This window comes from Podarcis raffonei, chromosome 17 (genome assembly GCF_027172205.1).
Source record: "Podarcis raffonei isolate rPodRaf1 chromosome 17, rPodRaf1.pri, whole genome shotgun sequence".
Classification (NCBI taxonomy): domain Eukaryota; kingdom Metazoa; phylum Chordata; class Lepidosauria; order Squamata; family Lacertidae; genus Podarcis; species Podarcis raffonei.
In genome coordinates this window covers 9,865,918-9,885,925 of record NC_070618.1, presented here as the reverse complement: position 1 = coordinate 9,885,925, position 20,008 = coordinate 9,865,918, and the positions used below count along the sequence as shown (strand labels likewise).

Here is a 20,008-nt window from a genome sequence, read left to right as displayed (position 1 = left end):
AGGATCTGTCCTTCCAGTGAGAACTCAGGGCTGATTTCCTTCAGAATGGAGAGGTTTGATCTTCTTGCAGTCCATGGGACTCTCAAGAGTCTCCTCCAACACCATAATTCATAATGCAGCCTTTATACCCTTTTAAATGTGTTTAGGGGATGGGTGGGGTTTTTTTGGTTTGTGTATTTTGTGCGTGACTTTTATTATGCATTTTGTGTTTTTAATCTTGTCTTTTAATGTTGTGAACTGCCCTGAGACCTACAGATGCAGGTGGTATACAAATTCAAATAAATTCATCATCATCATTTATCTGAAAGCAGGCATGGCACCTAGCAAGAACCTTGGGCAGAAGGACTGGATGTTCCCCACAATAACAGAGTTGTTGGGCAGAGCAAAAAAAATTTAAATTAAAATTAAAAAAAAATCCATCACGTAAAAGTATTTAGTAATACTAAAAAAATCAACATCACTATGAGTTTTTCAACCTCGCAAGAACAAGAGCACTGAGCACTAGAAGCATCAAAACTAAGATGCTGAGGGTCGGGCCGGTTCTTCTTTTTTGTCAAGCAAATTCATCCGCTTGGGAGAACGTGCAGATTCTGCGCATGCGCACTGGTTCTTTCTTGCGTGCCTCACGTCGTCTTTTTGCAGACATAAGAAAAAATAGAAGGATATAATGCCTCAAAAAGCCAACCCCAGTAGACGTGAAAACTGTACTTAGAATAAGCGCCTTATAAGTGAGATTACAGCTTTAATTATTTTCTATTCTGCGTGTAAAATCGAAATTAACCATGATTCTTTGCCCGCGTCTCTTATTCGTGGCTCGCCGGACGTTTAGACCGGGAAAGCCGCCTCAACGGAAGCGTCGTTAAGGACTTAAAGAAGACTCTACCCTTTTCCTATCTCTATCGTCTTTCCCTCAACTCCGCGCAGGCGCGACGCACTGACGTCACGTCACCCGAGACGCTTTTCCTTTGAGGTCTTCGGTTCCTGGGCGCCTTGACGTCACTTCCTCCTTAGCGGTAGGACGAGGAGAAGGCAAGATGATCCCGCCGGTGGAGGTTTCCCCGCTGATCAAGGTAACGGAGCCCCGTGTCCGGCGTCGCTCTCTCTCTCGGGGCGCCAGCCATCCGCGCGCGGCGGGAACCCGAGTCAGGCGCTTCCCCTCCTCTGCCGGAAGGTGACCTCAGAGGAGGAGGTCAAGGAGAGCGGCTGGGAAGCGCCTGGCCTTCTGCGCCTGCGCGTCCGAGGCAGCTGGGCTTCCGAATGCCGGTTGCTGGAAGCCTCAGGCGGCGGGGAGACGGGGTCGGCTCTGGTTCCCAGCCCCTCTTGAAGGGCCTGCGAGGATAGGGAGAGCCCTGCTGGGTCAGGCCAAGGACCCATCGTCATCACCACCAATTTAAAGTACTCATTTTTACATCCTCAAGAGATCAGTGGCTTCCCTTCTTCTCTTTCCATGGTTCATAAATCCCTGCATGTTTTACAAAAAAAACCTATGCCATTCAGTATTCCATTATTACATCCATCAAAACTTATTTACACTGTTGAATTTACCTTAATGCTGCCAGCGTTTTCAGGTGTACACAGTTATTTCCCATATACAGTCATACCTCGGGTTACAGGCGCTTTGGGTTGCACACCATGCCGAACCCGGAAGTACTGGAATGGGTTACTTCTGGGTTTCGGTGCATGTGCAGAAGTGCTAAATCTTTGTGCATGCGCAGAAGCCCCGAATCACGACCCACACGTGTGCAGATGCAGCCCTGTGGGTTGCGAATGTGCTTCTCGCACGGATCACGTTCGCAACCCAAGTGTCCACTGTATTCAATAACCGTTTTCCAATTGATTGTTTTCCGCCCTCCTAAAAGCCTTCCAGTAGGCTTGCCATTCACCCTCTAATCTGTTAACGTGTTTACTTACGAAAATACCTTCAACCTGGATTTTTTTGAGTAAATGCCTGCAAGGTGGCTAACAACTCAAAATGCAAAGAGTGTGTGTGTGTGTGTGTGTGTGTGTGTGTGTGTGAATGTTGTGTGTCTTACGCAAATATACTAAATGGCATTTTCAGATGCTCAGTAGGAATATGAACTGTAATAGCTGAAATGAGAGGAAGCTAATTGGAAAGCCAACTGTTTTTGCTTGTAGTTTTAGTGTGGCATCAGTTGTGCATTGGAACTCCCTGTCTTTAGAGATCAGGCCTTTATTCTATTATCTTTGGTGCCTACATATTTATTTATTTTTTGTTTTTATTTGGGCAAACCTATCTAGATATGTTGATGTGTTTTAATCTCTGTTTAGTTTACTGCTGATTTTAATTGTTTTTAATTACTTGCTTTTAAATGTTTTCTGTTGATAGTTTTGTTATTCTTGAAAGCAGCTTAGAGGTTCTGTTGTAATCAAGTGGTATGTAAAATTTGTTAAAACAAACATGGGCAGAATGTTAAAATGGGTAAAGCAATTGGCTCTTCACTCAATATTCATAATTGAGCAAAAATCAGTACTTTGAGTAAAACGTAGCTGAATACCATCCTTGTTTTGTGAAACCATTTCCAGAATGGAATGTCCTCCTATTTGACTTTTAGCTGAAGGTGCTTGGCCTTTTATTTAACTATAGTGTAAAAGGCTAGTCCTAAACCAGGAATAGGGAACCTTTGGACCACCAGATGCTGCTGAGGTGATGGGAGCTGAAAATATGGAGAGTCAAAGGTTCCCCACACCTGCTCTAAATTCTGTGGTCCTTAAAATCTGAGAACTGCAAGGTAAAGTGTTTATGTGTTTGTGTATTTAAGACATGTCCTTTCTGTTTCATCCTTATACAATTTATTTTACAGTTTGGCAGGTATTCAGCACTGCTCATTGGGATAGTCTATGGAAAGAAAAGATATGGTAAGGAAAATTGTTATCTAATCCAGGGTTGGGGAAGCTGTGGTCCTCCAGATGTTGTTCTACAGCTCTCAGTATCCCTGGCTGTTGTCTATGATGGGGCTGATGGAAGTTGAGAATCCAACAAGATCTGAAGGGCATGAGGTCCCTTGTGCTTATAAGCTTCTAATTGATCAATTAACCATATACAGTTTCTTGCATTTGCGCTTGAAAACAAAATTGTAAATATGAAGATAGGCAGAGATTCTACATTCAAGACACTTGTGATTCTCCATGGATTTACATTATGCAAATGCTTCTGCTTTTCTCCTCTGTTGCTTCTTGTATTCAAGTGTTCCTCTTTCTTATAAATCCCTTGCAAGATGTTCTAGAATAGATCCTCAGTTGCAAAAAGAGTGCCTGGTCACATGAATCTTGTTGCAAACATATATATGTCCAATGTAGTATTGTGCTTTGGCTTGAATCAGTCAGGAATCCCCAGGCTTTGAGTTTATTTGTGTTGGCTTTTTTAGATATGAATAACATGCACATGTTCACTGAAACACTTTCTATAAAGTATTTTAAAAGCTATTGTAGAAATTATTCCTGATGAGTTTAAGTAGTGTATCTTTGTTTATCTTTACAAAGCTTTGTAACAATAAAACCAAAAATAATTTACATAAAGTGGAGAAATTATATTGTAGAATCTATCTTCTGGAAAGAATTCCAAGTAGTAAGTTCACTGTTGGTACATATCTGTACATATAAAAAAAAAGTAAGAGTGTCATCACCCCGCAGTTTGCTTTGCCACTCACCGGTGGCACTGTAAATTACAGTGTGGAGAGAAGCAGTGCATAGGTGGCCCAGACGAGCTGCAGATGGACATCCAGAACAGGCTTCAGCAGCCCCCCAGCAGCCCCCATGCCCCACTGGCTTTTCAGCCTGCCAGCTCCGGGATCCAGATCTCCAGGCCAGCTGACACCACTACTGGCCACCTTTCTCCTTTCTGGCCAGCTTGGGAATCCACTGCTTCTGTCAATGTTCAGAAATGGCCATGTTTTTAAATTTGAGTCCCCCTAAAGCGCTATGGTTCTCCTGAGGCATTTCTGATGTATTTCACTTAAACTTTGAAGTGTTGCATGTATCTAATGAGTTGAAGCAATATGTAGTATCCGATGAACACTCAATATTTACTGAGCAAGTCTTCCATTGGTCAGAAAGATTATAATGCATGTGTAAATATACAGTGATCATGAAAATTCTTTTTTTTTTAATGATAGACTATTTGAAGCCTATTGCTGAGGAAGAAAGGAGAATAGAAGCAGAGGAGAAGAAGAAGCGTGAGGAAATGGAACGAATTGCAAAAGCACTGGCAGAAGGTATTTTTCCTAAATATAGTCCATCTTTTAAGTTTAAAAACAAGTTCGTGTGTGTGTGTGTATTCTTAGAGTACAATGTCTCAAGTCTGTCAGGTCATGTGATAGAAATGATCATAGGTGACACTTAAAATTCTGGTCACTAAAAAGGACTTAATTGAAGAGTTAACCTTTGCGGAGCATAAGAACAGAAACGGCTCGATTGATTGGATTTCTATGAGTAGAATTCCACAGTTGATATTCTGTACTTTCCATGGCTTATTTCAAAGAAAAGCTTGTTCTACAAGAAAAAATTGTTTTTGTACATTCTTTTGATGATTTACCTTAAAAAGAAATTTATTCCCTCACCTGCCCCCTGTAAACCTATAAGAAACTCAAAGCTAAGAATAATTTGGATCATCTTTCTGAATAGTACCAGCTTCCTTGTGTATGGATCTCTGCACAATTCTTTTCTTGCTAGGAGACCTGTTGGAAATAACTGAGAAGAAATAGTAATACCAGTTATGAGTATAGAAAATTCACTTCCTATCTTAAGATAGACTTTTGTATCATTAAACAATAACTGACTAAATTGCATGATGTTTGGGGCAGTTCTCTTCTAGTGCGGTTAGAAAAATACTTGGAAGCAGATGTAACAAATAGGATGTTTAACAAGCTCCTGTTAACTACTATGTGTGGTTTAAAAATGGGAATTTGTTGTAAAATACTTGATGCATGCTTCAGATATATGTAACCACCTATGAACCCCTTCTCTCATATTGTATTACAATGTATCTCATATTATGGGGACAATTAAATGGCTGCATTCTTGACCATCTTACAGTATTTAATGAAGATTGCAGAAATCAGCTGCCAACAGTATATCTGACATAGCTTGCTGAAGTATATTTAGTCTGTATACTCTGGTGTTATTTGAATGCTGAACCAATTATCTTAATCGTTTTATTCTTTCCTTTTCAGCTAGCGACGATTCAATACTGAAATAAACCTGCTTGATCTTCATCTTCACCTTTTAATATCCAATGTATGAAATTTTGAAGTAGTTGATCTCAAGTGTCAAACACAAACTTATTTACATCAATAAACAGTTGCTGGAAGAGCTGTTGTCAGATTCACTAATGTACAAAGTACAATCGGCATAAAATCATCTCCTTCATATTTATCTACCAAGCAGGAGGTTTGCATATGTTACTTTTCATGCGGCAATATTTGTGAAAATCGAAGCAGTATCTAATTCTCAGCTGTCTGTGTGAAAGAACACTTGGTTTCCTTGCGCTGCTGCTGGGATGTAGACTTTTCTAGCTAATAGGACAGTAAGTTACAAGTCAGCCGCTTTTAGGGGATGTAGTTGTCGCACTTCTAGGCAATGCAATGGGCCTGTTTGCTTGTGTAATAAATAGATTTCAGTACACAACTTCAAAAGATGAACTGACAGGGTGGCATAGGAATGTATGTTAAAACACCAATAATTTCATCAGTGTCAGCCTTGGAAACTTAAGTTTGTATGTACAAGTATTTCATACTACGTTTTGTGTAGCCAGTTCTAATACCTTTGGAAACGTGCGAGTGACATCCAGTAATTTCTCACACTGATACGTTAAATAAAAAGCAGACTTCATTTATTCAAAGTGTTTTGTTATGCTTCCTGTAAAGCAAGCACCCCCAAACTCGGCCCTGCAGATGTTTTGGGACTACAACTCCCATCATCCCTAGCTAACAGGACCAGTGGTCAGGGATGATGGGAATTGTAGACCCAAAACATCTGCAGGGCCGAGTTTGAGGAAGCCTGCTGTAAAGAGATGCTGCCTCATAAGAGTTTGCATGATGGCATTTGATGGCAATCAAAAACTGATTCTAGTAGTTGGAATCCATTGTAGGATGAAGTGCACAAAAGCCAGACAATCTATTATTATTCAACAACAACAGCAACAATCTTTATTACGGTCCAGAGACCCAACAAATCATTACAAATCAATACACAGTTCATACAGACTACCTCCAGGTTAATCAAATATATAGGGTTCATTTGTTCATTATTTGTTCATTATTATTTACTTATTAAATTTCTATACTCCCCTATACCTTCAGGTCTCAGGGCAGTTCACAGTATAAAATCACAACATCTGAATATAAAATCCCAGTATCAAACTACAAAATGCCTTAAAAAAATAGGAGCAGCCTAATAATCCCCCCTCCCCAACACATTTTAATAATGGCCTGAGCTTGTACTGGACATTGGCTTCTGGCTCTGTATGGGTAGATACGCACTCATATATTTCTTTACTTTTATTTCATAAAACCTTTACATTGTTTGATTGTTAAAAAAAAGAAAAAACAACCCTCAAAGCAGTTTATAAAAACATATCCGTTGTGCGAGGATTACACTGCAACTGATGATGCTTCTGTCAAACTGCCTGCATTTTGGTCTTTAGCTGGGGTATAAATGGGTATCTTGCATTCAGAGCCAGGCATGTTCTGTTGCGAGGATAAAGGAAGATGGGAAAAGCATGTGAACCTCCCTGAGGCAAGAATGGGGTGAAAAGATAATGGGGAAAACCTTGTGTTTCTGTGCTCGTCCTAGAGTGTGTCAGTGAAGTAAACCCCAAAGAATAGGGAGGAAGCAATATGCACACCCAGTTGAAGCGGAGGTGACAGGGAGTTGGTGGGCAAGCGGGAGAATAGATCTGCTGATCAGCTGACTGGAGAAGATGGATGCATGGTAGCTCTGCCAGCTCTTCATGGCTTGTTTTGGTGTAGCTCATTATCAAGCCAGCTGTGGTGGAGGGGGAACTATTGCTAAATTCCATGGGATCTGTGCTACGGGATTCCATCTCGTCCCCCATTGGTTTTTCAGGGCTGAGAACCTTCTAGCTATCCAGGTGTTGCCAAACTCCAAACACTTCCCAAACCCACATTCCTGACTTGACAATGCTGACTGGGATTGAAGGGAGTTGGAATGCTACAATGCCTAGTGGGCCACTCGAAGCTGTATAAAACTGCTAAGTGAGGTCATCTGGGAGTTTGTAGCAAAGTGTCATCGATATGCAGATGACACCCAACTCCCTTTCATCCAATTCAGGTGAGACAGATTGGGTAAACCAGCGTCTGGGTGTGTTAGTGAAGTGGATGAGGTCCAGTAAACTGAAATAGAATGCAGATGCAATGATAGTCCTTTTGGTGGGTGGTTCATCTACATGGGTTCGTGGTGGTCCACTTCTCTGAAGGGACGTGATCACAGTCTATAGAGTTGCTTGTGGATCTATCTTTGCCAGTGGAAGTATCTGTGACCCTTTCTGGACCAAGAGAGCAGGGAATACTGATCTATAAACTGGTTACCTTCAGATTATATACAGTACTGCCTTTGAAGAGCATTTGGAAACTGCAATAAGTCCAAAACAAAAACATTTGGGGTCTACGTAAATATTCAAGTCAATTAAATTACTACTGCTTAGCTGTTAACTCAATTTTACTCAGTAAACAAGTTACAAGTATAGTATGTCCTAAAGCAGATATAAATCAAGCATCAACATTGTGGTCTTCCTTTTGTTTGTTAACAAAACCTTCAGATTTCTTTCTTTTGCAAAAGCTGGTGTTCAGCTGAGAGTAGCGCAAGTGAAGGTCGTAATTTCTTGTCATTTCTCGACCGTTAAAAGCATTCTAGAAGCAGCTTAAAAATATTGATTTCATCCAGAATTCTCAGGGTTGCCAGGAACAACAATATTCTCCAGTAAGTCCATCTTTGTCGTAGATTTTTGTGCAAAAAGTGGCATACGAATAAAACGAAGGAAGGAAGGAATTATTAGCTAGTCCATCATATATGATTCTCCTTAACGGTGGGACCAATGTATAAAACGCCATATTTTTAAAGGGAAAAAATGGAAATGGGACTTGAGCGCGTGGTTGCCGCTGGGGGGCGGCAGCGAGCAGCCTCTCTCCCTCTCTCCTCATGTGATTCGGCCCTTGAGCCCAAAGGCCTTCGACCGTCCCGAGCGAGGAGGTGCTTTTCTGTCGAGGTGCAGCCTCCGTTTCCCCATCTCATGCTGGCCTTCCTCGCGCGAGCGCCCCGTCCTCTCCTCTCCGGCTCAGCCGGCAGCCCAGGGAGGGCTATGGCGGCGGCGCGCCAAGGTTTGCGCAGCAGCAGCAGCAGTAGCAGCAGCAGCAGCAAGAAAGTGGTGGAGTGTTTCTACGACGTGCTGTCTCCGTATTCCTGGCTGGGATTCGAGGTAACAGCGGTGGAAGAAGGGGGCCTGGAGGGGGGACCGGGACAGTCCCCCCCTCTCCCCCCAGATTGCAGCACCCTGCTGGCACAGCCGCCCTTGCACCCCTCTCCAAGAACTCCGGCGCAACTTTGTTTTGCTCAGATGTCCACTCTCCGTGGGTCCCGTCGTGTTTCCTTCCGTACTTAGGAAGGTCACGAAAAGTAGAATTGCAAAGTCGGAAGTGTTCTGGTCGACCTGCGATCGACAGGTAGATCGCTGGTGTGCTTCCGGCCGATCGCGGTAGTTAAATAAATGATCGCCCGGTCGCCCCTGAGCGCTCGTGACGCGCCCCGGGCTGTTAACGCATTTAGTCCCCGCGTCGGCTGCTGCGAGTGGGAAGCAGGGAGGGCTGCGAAACGCAGAGTGAGGCCAACAGGTGTTTGGATTACAATACTGTATTCTGGAAGAACAACCCGTTAAGTCTAAAACTGCACCCACTGGCAACCCGAGGCTGCAATTCCACGCAGGGATTTCACCCGGGAGCACCCTTCCAAGTACTGCCACCTTGCGCAGGAACCGGGTGCAAAGGTAGCTCAGCTGGTTACAGCCTGGTGCTGATAATGCCAAGGTTGCAGGTTCGATCCTGTATGGGGCAGCTGCATATTTCTGCATTGCAGGGGGTTGAACTAGTAGGCATGTCCAACTCTCTAGAGACTGTGATCTACTGCCAATATAATAAAACTGGCAGTGATCTACCCATTGTCATTGCCCAGAGTTGATGAGCTTTTTTTAGGGGAGAGTCTTACCCAAGGGTAGGCAAACTAAGGCCCAGGGGCTGGATCTGGCCCAATCGCCTTAAAAATCTGGCCCGCGGACGGTCCGGGAATCAGCGTGTTTTTACATGAGTAGTCTGTGTGCTTTTAGTTAAAATGCATCTCTGGGTTATTTGTGGGGCATAGGAATTCTTTCATCCCCCCCCAAAAAAATATAGTCTAGCCCCCCACAAGGTCTGAGGGACAGTGGACCGGCCCCCTGCTGAAAAAGTTTGCTGACCCCTGGTCTTACCCAACAGTTATTGTGATAATGCTGCCATCTCACTGCTGCATAAAATTGAGTGAGCAAAGGATGGTAATTCTAAGTGCATTTTATAAATAAAATAAAGGAAATGACTCTGAAGTGGAAGCAGCTCTGGCAGCTTTTTCAAATACCCAGAGGGATCTCAGCTTCCCAAATACCCGGTACCTTTGTACAGTATAAATACCTTTGTCTGAACTTTGCCTTGTTTACTGCTGCTGCTGAAAGTGTTGCAACTTTACAACTGTCTATTATCTCTTCAATGTTCCGATTGCGGGTGTTCATTAGGAATTGAACCAAATAGTTTGCCAAGCTGTTCAGAGGTCGCTTCCAACCAATCTGCCCATAGAGCATTCATCCTGAATGCAGAAGGGGGTCACCTTTGCCTTAAGCATAGAAATTTTAAAGTTTGGAAATGACGTTCATAGCTAGCATACCTGGCTTTAGAAACTTGTAGAGTGGCATGTGCCAATGATGCAGGAAGTTTGGACAGGTGTTTGTCCCTCCCAACATGGTCTAGATGATTAATCACCAGAGGAATACAGGAGTTGGTTGATCCTGCCATTTATTTGACAAGGCTAGATGGCCGCCTTCTCATCCTTTCCAGCTCTTGCCCCAGCCCAATTGAGATTCCTCCGTAGTTTGCACAAATAGTCAAGGCTACTGTTCAGATTAGGGACGTGGGTAGCGCCGTGGGTTAAACCACAGAGCCTAGGGCTTGCTGATCAGAAGGTCGGCGATTCGAATCCCCGTGACGGGGTGAGCTCCGGTTGCTTGGTCCCTGCTCCTGCCAACCTAGCAGTTCGAAAGCACGTCAAAGTGCATGTAGATAAATAGGTACCGCTCTGGCGGGAAGGTAAACGGTGTTTCCGTGCGCTGCTGTGGTTCGCCAGAAGTGGCTTAGTCATGCTGGCCACATGACCCGGAAGCTGTATGCCGGCTCCCTTGGCCAATGAAGCGAGATGAGCGCCGCAACCCCAGAGTCGGTCACAACTAGATCTAATGGTCAGTGGTCCCTTTACCTTTACCTTACTGTTCAGATTGCAGATTCATGTTTAGAACTCTCGCTAACCTGTGTCTTTGCATTCCTCTTGTTTTCTGGCATTAACTTGATTTTATCTTTGGGCTTCCCCCAACCCAGCTGTCTATTCGTGATACATTCTTAATCTTGCATCTGATGAAGTAGTTTATTCCCTGCAAAAGTTCATACCATGGTGAGCCTGTTTCTGAAGTACCACCTGCAACCTGTCTGTTTTACCCTCTTGCAGACTAACACAGATGCTGTTTTGAATCTGCCTTGCAAAAGTTGCCTTCCGTTACCTGCCTGCTGGCTCTCGATAACTTTATTTCTCTGCCTCTGTCCGTCTCTCTCTGCCTCTCCTCGCATGTGAGTTTTGAGCTGCTGATGATCATCGATCAACTTTCCTCACTGATGTAGGTTCTCTGCCGCTACCGTCCCATCTGGAACATGGAGCTGCGCTTCCGACCTGTTTTCCTTGGAGGCATAATGCATTCGACTGGTAAGTGCTGATTAACAGAACTGAGTTCAACTGAAATGTACCGTATTTTTCGCTCTATAAGGCGCACCTAGTTTTTAGAGGGGGAAATCAAGAAAAAAAATCCTGTCCGCTTCTCCCAGAGCTTCTGGGGCTGCCGGGGGAAGCCCGGGTCCCCCCCCCCGCAGCCCCAAAGAGCAAAGAAGCCAAGACAGCGAGTGGGATGGATCCCACTCGCTGTCTTGGCCTCCTCTTTAGCCACGCGCAACCTCTCCAGCCGGGAGAGGCTGCGTGCGGCTAAAGAAGCCATAGCCGTGCGCAGCCTCTCCCGGCCAGAGGGGTTGTGCGTGGCTATGGCAATACCCCCACCTCCCGCAAAAGCCCACAGGAGCCGCACACCCTTTAAGGAGCGTGCGGCTCCTGCAGGCTTTTCTACGAGGAGGGAGAAGGGACTGACGCGGCCAGTCAGTCCCTTCTCCCTCCTGGAGAAAAGCCTGCAAGAGCCGCGTGGAGCTTGTGTGTGGCTCTTGGGGGCTTTTCCTGCCTGCCTCCCCCTGCATTCACTTCATAAGACGCACACACATTTCCCCTTACTTTTTAGGAGGGAAAAAGTGTGTCTTATGGAGCGAAAAATACGGTATATAAAATATGTAGACGAGAACTACATTCCATATTGGTCTCTTTCTTGCATACCCCCTTAGATGCAGTCTTGCCCTGGGAAAATAAAACTACCATTTCACAAGTCATCAAGGCTTGTAAAATTAGGTTTTTTCCCCAAGCAAGTGTTGCTTTCATATTTGTTTTGTTTTCATTGCTTGCTTTCAGTATTATCAGGGAATCTGTAGCTGTGTCATGCATTGCAGATCCTGCATTGAGTGGCTGTGAAGGCTTAATTTTGATGAAGTTCATTTAAGGAAGACGAAACAACAACACCTTGGGCTGTTGATATAGCTATGGCTGTTTCTGGACTGGGAGAGCCTGGTTGCTGTTGTCCATGCACTGGTAACCTCCAGGCTCGATTACTGCAATGCACTGTATGTGGGACTACCCTTGAGGTCGGTCTGGAAAGTGATGCAAAATGCTGTTGTTCGGCTACTCGCAGGAGCAATGTATCCACTGTTGAAAGAAGGGTACTAGTTGCCAGTTCGGTACTGGGTTACGTTTATGGTGCTGGTTTTTGGTGTAGACAGTCTGATGCAGCGTGGACCCAGGACACCTGAAAAATGGTCACACCCCTTATATACCCAATTAAGTGACTATGGGGTGCGGCGCTTATCTCCCTTTCAGGCCGAGGGAGCCGGCGTTTGTCCACAGACAGCTTCTGGGTCATGTGGCCAACATGACTAAAGACTAAACCGCTTCTGGCACAACGGGACACCATGACGGAAACCAGAGTGCACAGAAACGCCATTTACTTTCCCGCTGCAGTGGGACCTATTTGTCTCCTTGCACTGGTGTGCTTTTGAACTGCTAGGTTGGCAGGAGCTGGGGCAGAGCAACAGGAACTCATTCCTTCATGGGGATTCGAACCACCGACCTTCTAATGGGCAAGCCCAAGAGGCTCAGTGGTTTAGACCACAGCGCCACCCGCGTCCCATGATGATGACAATGTAAGGATGAGAGGTCGTAAGACATAGTAGCCTCTGTCTCTGAAATCTCCTTATCCTCCGCAACAGGTAACAGACCCCCAGCATTGGTGCCCAAGAAAGGAGAGTACATGACGAAGGACCTCCTGCGAATGGCAAAATTCTACCAGGTGCCACTGCATCTCTTAAAGGATTTCCTAGGGACTGTTCTTGAGAAGGGTAAGCAGAGGGAGATGTTTGGTGGGGATACATGGAGATAATGGAGAAGAACTGAGAAGCGTTGCACAATGAGTCCGTGGCAGCTCCGAGTCCAAATGAAACTGCCCCACAAAAATAGGACTCTGTCAGCAAGTGCACAGTTTTTATGCAAGCCAAGCCTTCCTAATAAGGGTTTTTTAATGTGGGGGTTGGCCTCTTCTTCTTTGACAGGGCACTTTATTTATTTTTCTTTTTTTGGTATTTTGTAGCAATGGATTCCTCCCCTCTTGACATTTATGCTGACTCTGGTGCTTTTCGTGCCCAAATGCAGGCAGTCTGAAAGCCATGCGCTTTGTCACAGCCGTGGATATGGCAGAGCCGCAGTTTTTGGAGCCCGTGTCTAGAGAACTTTGGATGCGCATTTGGTCCCGCGTGAGTATGGTTGTACTCGTGCGTCTCTCCAGGTGCCTGTCGCGATTATTTCTTCCATTTATTAATTGCACAAATAAAGCAGGGCATCCCCGCCCCTGCCCCCCCCCCCCGTCTATCAAAATATATGGTTTGGATTAAAATAACAGGGCCCAGAATCCCTCCGTATACTTCTATATTCCTGTGTGTTTCAGATGTTTCTCTGCCCTCTCCTCTGTAAGGAACGTCACGCTGCTTCTCACTGTATCAGTTTGTTTGAAAACGCAGTAAAAAAGTTAAATATAAAAAGTAATTACTTTTTATCCAGGATGCTTAGGCAAGATAGTTGAAATGCCCTGGGCCAGGTTTTGCACAGTTTTCAACCCCCCCAAATCAGATGCATCACTCTGTGGTGGCTCTCCATGGGGTCCTTAAATCTCTTTTTACTGTCTCCCAAGGCAGTATTATAGCACTTAGGAGCCACAGCCTGATAGACTCTGCTTCTCTTTGATGGGACCAACAAAGTTCTATAGGTCTGGGTGGAATGAAAAAACAAGGGGCAAATATAACTTGCAGGGTCTCTCCATAGAAATCATTTTTTTTTATTTATTATTATTATTATTATTATTATTATTATTATTATTATTCATTAAACTTACTTGTCGCTTGCCACCTGAAGGTCTCCAAGTGACTTGCAGCAAAGAAAAATATACAATACATAATACCATAGGGGGGAAGTGTGTGTGTGTGTGTCATATTATACACTAATATTTCATATAACAAAAGATTTATGGAAAAACAAAAAGAACATACCAGCATTATAAATAATAGCAAACATTATTAGCAATGCTCAAATAATAAACAGAGCAATTCTCTGACCGCTAATTAGCAAACAAACAATTAAAAACCCAGCCTCCAGAGTCCTCCAGGGATGGTCCAGCATGTCTCTTCTCCCTTCAGCAAAGCAGGAAGAGTTTTACCTGCTTGCAGTTGACACGGCTACTGCTCCTCAAAATTCCAAGCCATACGCCATTCCTGTCACCCTTCACTTCGGTGTGATCATTGTAGCTGTAGCTTTGGGGAAGTGAACTTCTGTTCCTGGCACCCATCTCCGTAAGATCAGGGACGCATAACATGGAGTCCTCCCGTTGGCCAAGGGGTGAAGGAAGTTGGTAGTTCAGAAAGTGCCACAGGTTCTACTCTCCTGATTGAAGTGAGTGACATGACACCCTTGTCCGTGTGTGTGTGTGCGCGCGCGCGTCTGTGTCTTGGAGCTTTGTTCCTTGTAGCAGAAGGAAGTTAATTATTTCTGATATCTTCACTCTCCCTTGCACAGTCAGTCTCTTGTCCATGAAAGATTTGTAATCGGTTGCCTTACTCCTTGTCTCTTCAGGATGAAGACATAACCCAGCCAGAGAGCATCTTGGCAGTAAGTTTCTTTCTCTTGCGGTTCTGCAGCGCTGCCTGTACTCCCGTTTGTGACACACCCTGGTCTAGATGAGCGCTTTTCATCCTTGCATCTCCTGCTGCTGTTAGACCCCAGCCTCCTATCATCCATAGTCCATTTGGTCAATAGTTGGGGATGATGGAAGTTGCAGTCCAACAGCATTTGGGGACCTGAGGTTGATGAATTGGTCTAGGTGCTGTAGACTTGCCTGTGGAGATCTGCTGAGTGATCGTTCTTCTATTGCGACAGAAGTTTATACTCTTGACTTCATGATTGCGGACCTGCAGGAAGAGCTTTTCAGATAACCTTGCAGTGCAGAAGGATTAGCTTTGTAGTTCTAGCTAGTCAGACAGAAAATATGCAGAAGAGGGTTTGCATGATTTTATTTTCCTCCTGGGACGCGGGTGGCGCTGTGGGTTAAACCACAGAGCCTAGGACTTGCTGATCAGAAGGTCAGCGGTTCGAATCCCCGCGAGGGGGTGAGCTCCCATTGCTCGGTCCCTGCTCCTGCCCACCTAGCAGTTCGAAAGCACGTCAAAGTGCAAGTAGATAAATTGGTACTGCTCCAGCAGGAAGGTAAACGGCGTTTCCGTGCGCTTCTCTGGTTCGCCAGAAGTGGCTTAGTCATGCTGGCCATATGACCTGGAAGCTGTACGCCGGCTCCCTCGGCCAGTAAAGCGAGATGAGCACTGCAACCCCAGAGTTGGCCATGACTGGACCTAATGGTCAGGGGTCCCTTTACCTTTACCTATTTTCCTCCTAGCATGGCTTTCTTGGTGTTGTCCCCCTTTTTTAAGGGGGGAAAACTGACTTAAATGAAAGCAATTCAGTGTAGCTTTAGACTGCTTTCTGCACTCCTTGGTGAAAATTCTCTGTGCCCACATATTCAGAACATCCTGCTACGTGACCTGCATCTTATTTCCTTTGCAGTGTTTTGTGCTATTTAGTATGTATAGGAAGGATCTGTGGTTAAGTGGTAGGCTGTGTGCTTTGTGTACTGAAAGCCCCGTGGTGAGTCTCTGGCAGCTTCAGCCAAACGGCCTGGCAAAGATCTCTGCCCAGCACTCTGCAGAGCCATTTCCTGTCCAGGGAGGCAATGCTCAGCTGTGTGGGCCATATGGTCAGAATTTAGCCTAGCTTAATATTGACAATGAGGGACACGGGTGGCGCTGTGGGTAAAACCTCAGTGCCTAGGGCTTGCCGATCGCATGGTCGGTGGTTTGAATCCCCGCGGCGGGGTGAGCTCCTGTCTTTCGGTCCCAGCTCCTGCCCACCTAGCAGTTCGAAAGCACCCCTAAGTGCAAGTAGATAAATAGGTACCGCTTTATAGCGGGAAGGTAAACGGCGTTTCCGTGTGCTGTGTTGGTGCTGGCTCGCCAGAGCAGCTTCGTCACGCTGGCCACGTGACCCGGAAGTGTCTCCGGACAGCGCTGGCCCCCGGCCTCTTAAGTGAGATGGGCGCACAACCCTAGAGTCGGACACGACTGGCCCGTACGGGCAGGGGTACCTTTACCTTTTTAATATTGACAATCTGGGAACAAGTCATTTCATGTGTGTGCATCTAACCTGGCAAGGTTGCAAAACCAGCACTTCTCCTGCCTGCTGGCTGCACCTCCTTCTCAGCAAAGCAAATTCGTTTTTTGTTTTTGCTGTGCTCTCCTTTAAAATACTCCATGCCGGTTAAATTCCTGTGTCAGTACCGGAGACCTTTTCAAGCGTTATCCAGTTAACCTTGGCTATAGCGACTGCGGCGCCTGCTTTTCTCCATCTGTCTCTTTTCAGGCTGCAGAGAGAGCAGGGTTGTCTTCTGACCAAGCTCGGAAACTTCTGGAAATGAGTTCCTCACCAGAGGTGAAGAATCGCCTGAAAGCTACAACAGATGAAGCACTAAAATATGGGGTGAGACACTGGCATCGCATCAGGCCAGGGCGGGGGAAGCTGTGGCCCTGCAGATGCTGCTGGACCCCCCAGCTCCCATCAGCGCCAGCCAGTAGGGTCAGTGACTAGCAATGATGGGAGTTCGAGTCCAACAGATGTCTTGAGTTCTTCAGGGTCCTCATCCTTGCAAATACTTTATCAGGAGCTGTGCATCTTCCACCCCCTGCCCCTTTTTCCTGAAGGGTTACCCGGAGGAATCAAGTGCCTGGATGTCCAAACAATAGGGAAACAGGCCATCTGCTTTGGATGCAGAAGGTCGCAGGTTCAATCCTCATTGGAGTCCTTCCGAGAGAAGAGGGAGACAGTATAGATTTACAACACTGGTTTGCAGAAGGTCATAGTTCAGAGGCTGCAGAGGAGAGAAGCTGGGAAATATTGGGAGGGGAGTAGCACCAGGGAAGAGACAGCTGACAGACTCATTCCAGACCCCACTTCTCCCAGAACCCAGCAGGCATGGAAAGTAGGAGAACAGAAAGCTCAGAGGCAGAAAGCCCAGATCTGCCAACATAGGGATGACATGTAATAGGAGAGAGGCAGGCAGTGGGGCTTTACTTGGAGCAATGCCATTACTGCAATGGAGAGACACTTTTCAAAGCTGTGAATATTGAATAAAAAATTTGGTAAGGACTCCTCTTGCGTATCTAATTCTTGGCTGCCCACTATGGAAGGGATTGGATTCCCTGAAGCCAGGCAGGGCTGGTCAGAAATCTTGGAGAGCTGCTGGCAGTCAGTGAAGACAGTACAGTGGTACCTCGGGTTACATACGCTTCAGGTTACAGACTCCACTAACCTAGAAACAGTGCTTCAGGTTAAGAACTTTGCTTCAGGATGAGAACAGAAATTGTGCTCTGGTGGCGCAGCAGCAGCAGGAGGTCCCATTAGCTAAAGTGGTGCTTCAGGTTAAGAACAATTTCAGGTTAAGTACGGAGCTCTGGAACGAATTAAGTACTTAACCCGAGGTACCACTGTACTCAGCAAGTACTCAGCGAGATGTACCAATATACTGATTCAGTATAAAATTCCTGGATCTGTGTGTCCTGGTGAGCCATCAGGCTTTTAAGCTACTTTCAGACAACCTAACAGAACGGAAGTGGCCACATTCACTTCCCAGTGTTTGAGCTCCGATATATATTCCATCTTTCTTAAGAACCCAAGTTAAATCTGCAGCCACCAAACACAGAAGGCATTTGAACCCGTTTGAGCTTTGCAGGTTCATGTACATTGCATCAAAGTGTGTAGATGAAGCAGTGCCCCCTTTGTGACTCTTGTGTCGTATGTCTTCCTTCAGGCATTTGGGCTGCCATGTTTTGTCGCTCACGTTAATGAAGAGCCTCACCTTCTCTTCGGTTCAGATCGTTTGGAGCTGCTGGGACATCTCTTGGGTGAGTGTTTTTAATGTTGTTGCCTATCATTTAATGGTCTTTCAGGTTCCAGTTTGGACTAACATGCCAAAAGGAAAGTCCTGGCCACTTGCAGGTAGGTACTTAAAAAACCTCAACAACTTTAAATACCTCAGGCTGTATACTGAATATTCCAGTCCATGCCGTTCAATCTGTCCAGAGATTCTCAGGTTATTCAGGAGCCCCCTCCAACACAAATGTGGTACCTTTTGCATGACTGAATGCTCCTTCATTTAATCTTTTTGTGGCTGACAGAAGAGTTCTTGCCTAGCCTAGTTTTCACTGTGCTGGGAATTATTGATGGAGGAGTATTCAGTTTTGTAAGCATCTGCCTTCAGGTTGAATTTGCATAGCTTAGGCATCACACTGCTGGCCCTTTGGAGAGTTTGATCCCTTCCCCTTGTCTGACTTCCTGTAAAATGCCCAGACTTCTGAGGCAGTTGTAGTCAAAAGCTGCCTTAATCTAGTAACCTATCAGATGAAGTAGGGAATTAATGTCATTTTTCCACTGCTGCTATTGAATTGGTGTGATTTAACTTGTTGCTTCTTTAAGACCCCCTTCTGCATTCTGAATCTAATTTGTTCTCTGATTCCGACTTGTTTCGCAGGAGAGAAATGGCTGGGACCAGTTCCCACATCTTCTAAGCTTTAGCTCTGAGAGTTACAGAGGAACAATGGGATTTCTAAGCCACAAAGGTTTGGGAGCGTCTGCTTCTACAAGGTGAACACAGAAGGGCTGATGGACAGAAGGCAACCCCATAAACACGATTTGTGATACTAGAGAAGGCAACACAGCGATGATATCAACATGCAATGCACCTCAATCACACTGGTTTATGTCTAACACACATTTGACCCGTGTGAGTTGCTGGCATACCGGAGATGTAGATATGCATTAACAGAGAAGCTTCACTTTTAGTTGCTTGTTTTGGTTGCTGCTTCCGGCAATATAGTTAGTTGGTTGCAGAAATCGATACAGATGGTGTGAGTCAATGAGGTGCGTATCGCTCTTCATGAGAGACTGCTCTTTGTTGGGGATATGTAATGGCATAATAAAAAGGGCCTGGAGGTGTATCTTGTCCAACTTGGTCATTAGAGGGCTTCAAAGTGCTGTGGACAAGAGCACAGCTCTCCTGCGCCATTCCCAGAAGTGTTGCATAATAGCAACATTTGATTCTTTTCTGAAATTCAGATGCGTTACAAACATCGGAAACTGACACGCACTACGTCTCTGTAGTCCGGTAGTGTCTACTCTGACTGCCAACAACTCTTGGGGTATCAGAGGGTCTGTCACGACCTCCGCTACCAACAAGAAATGCCAGGAATTGAGAACCTTCTTCATACGCTACGTGCGCGCACCATCAGTGAATCTTAATTTCATTCAGACACAACATGAAACAACTGTTTGGTACAGTGGTACCTCGGGTTAAGTACTTAATTAATTCCGGAGGTCCGTTCTTAACCTGAAACTGTTCTTAACCTGAAGCACCACTTTAGCTAATGGGGCCTCCTGCTGCGCCGCCGGAGCACAATTTCTGTTCTCATCCTGAAGCAAAGTTCTTAACCTGAAGCACTATTTCTGGGTTAGTGGAGTGTGTAACCTGAAGCGTGTGTAACCTGAAGCATATGTAACCTGAGGTATCTCTGTACTTTAATTAAACAAGACAAGATAAATATACATAGATTAGGATACGTGAGAGACTTGGGTGGAGAAGGGAAAGACGTGCTGTTGCATTTCCAGCATTGAAGCGCTCTTCTCCTGGGAAAAGCATCTACAGTGAGCCTTATTAGAAGTAGAGCAGTGAGTTGCAGGATCTGATTTCTTCTGTGCTTAGTGAACATCCTCTGCTTAAGTGCCACAGCTGAATCGCTGTGGTGTTGTGCTTCACAAACAAACTAGAACAAGAAATCACCCTGATTTCAGGTCACACAGGTTTTTTGGTGTGTGTGTGTTTCCTCCCAATTTTCAGCCTTTGCTTACTAACAAGAACTCCTCCTGCATCTGGATGCTGAGATCAGTGTTACTGTGCATC

At 45.3% G+C, this 20,008-nt stretch overlaps 2 protein-coding genes across 2 annotated transcripts; both read left to right on the top strand.

The window, feature by feature from the left end:
* Positions 1-948: 948 nt before the first annotated feature.
* On the top strand, positions 949-5,326 carry ATP5ME (ATP synthase membrane subunit e). Its single transcript, XM_053371496.1, has 4 exons — positions 949-1,070; positions 2,823-2,877; positions 4,134-4,232; positions 5,190-5,326. Exons 1-4 carry the CDS (start codon positions 1,035-1,037, stop codon positions 5,213-5,215), a joined length of 216 nt encoding a protein of 71 aa, XP_053227471.1. The 5' UTR covers positions 949-1,034; the 3' UTR covers positions 5,216-5,326.
* Positions 5,327-8,197: 2,871 nt separating this feature from the next.
* GSTK1 (glutathione S-transferase kappa 1) lies at positions 8,198-19,047 on the top strand. Its single transcript, XM_053371494.1, has 8 exons — positions 8,198-8,452; positions 10,941-11,022; positions 12,675-12,803; positions 13,114-13,214; positions 14,584-14,619; positions 16,420-16,536; positions 17,864-17,957; positions 18,584-19,047. The coding sequence occupies exons 1-8, from the start codon at positions 8,267-8,269 to the stop codon at positions 18,625-18,627; spliced, it is 789 nt and encodes a 262-aa protein (XP_053227469.1). The 5' UTR covers positions 8,198-8,266; the 3' UTR covers positions 18,628-19,047.
* The last annotated feature ends 961 nt before the right edge of the window (positions 19,048-20,008 follow it).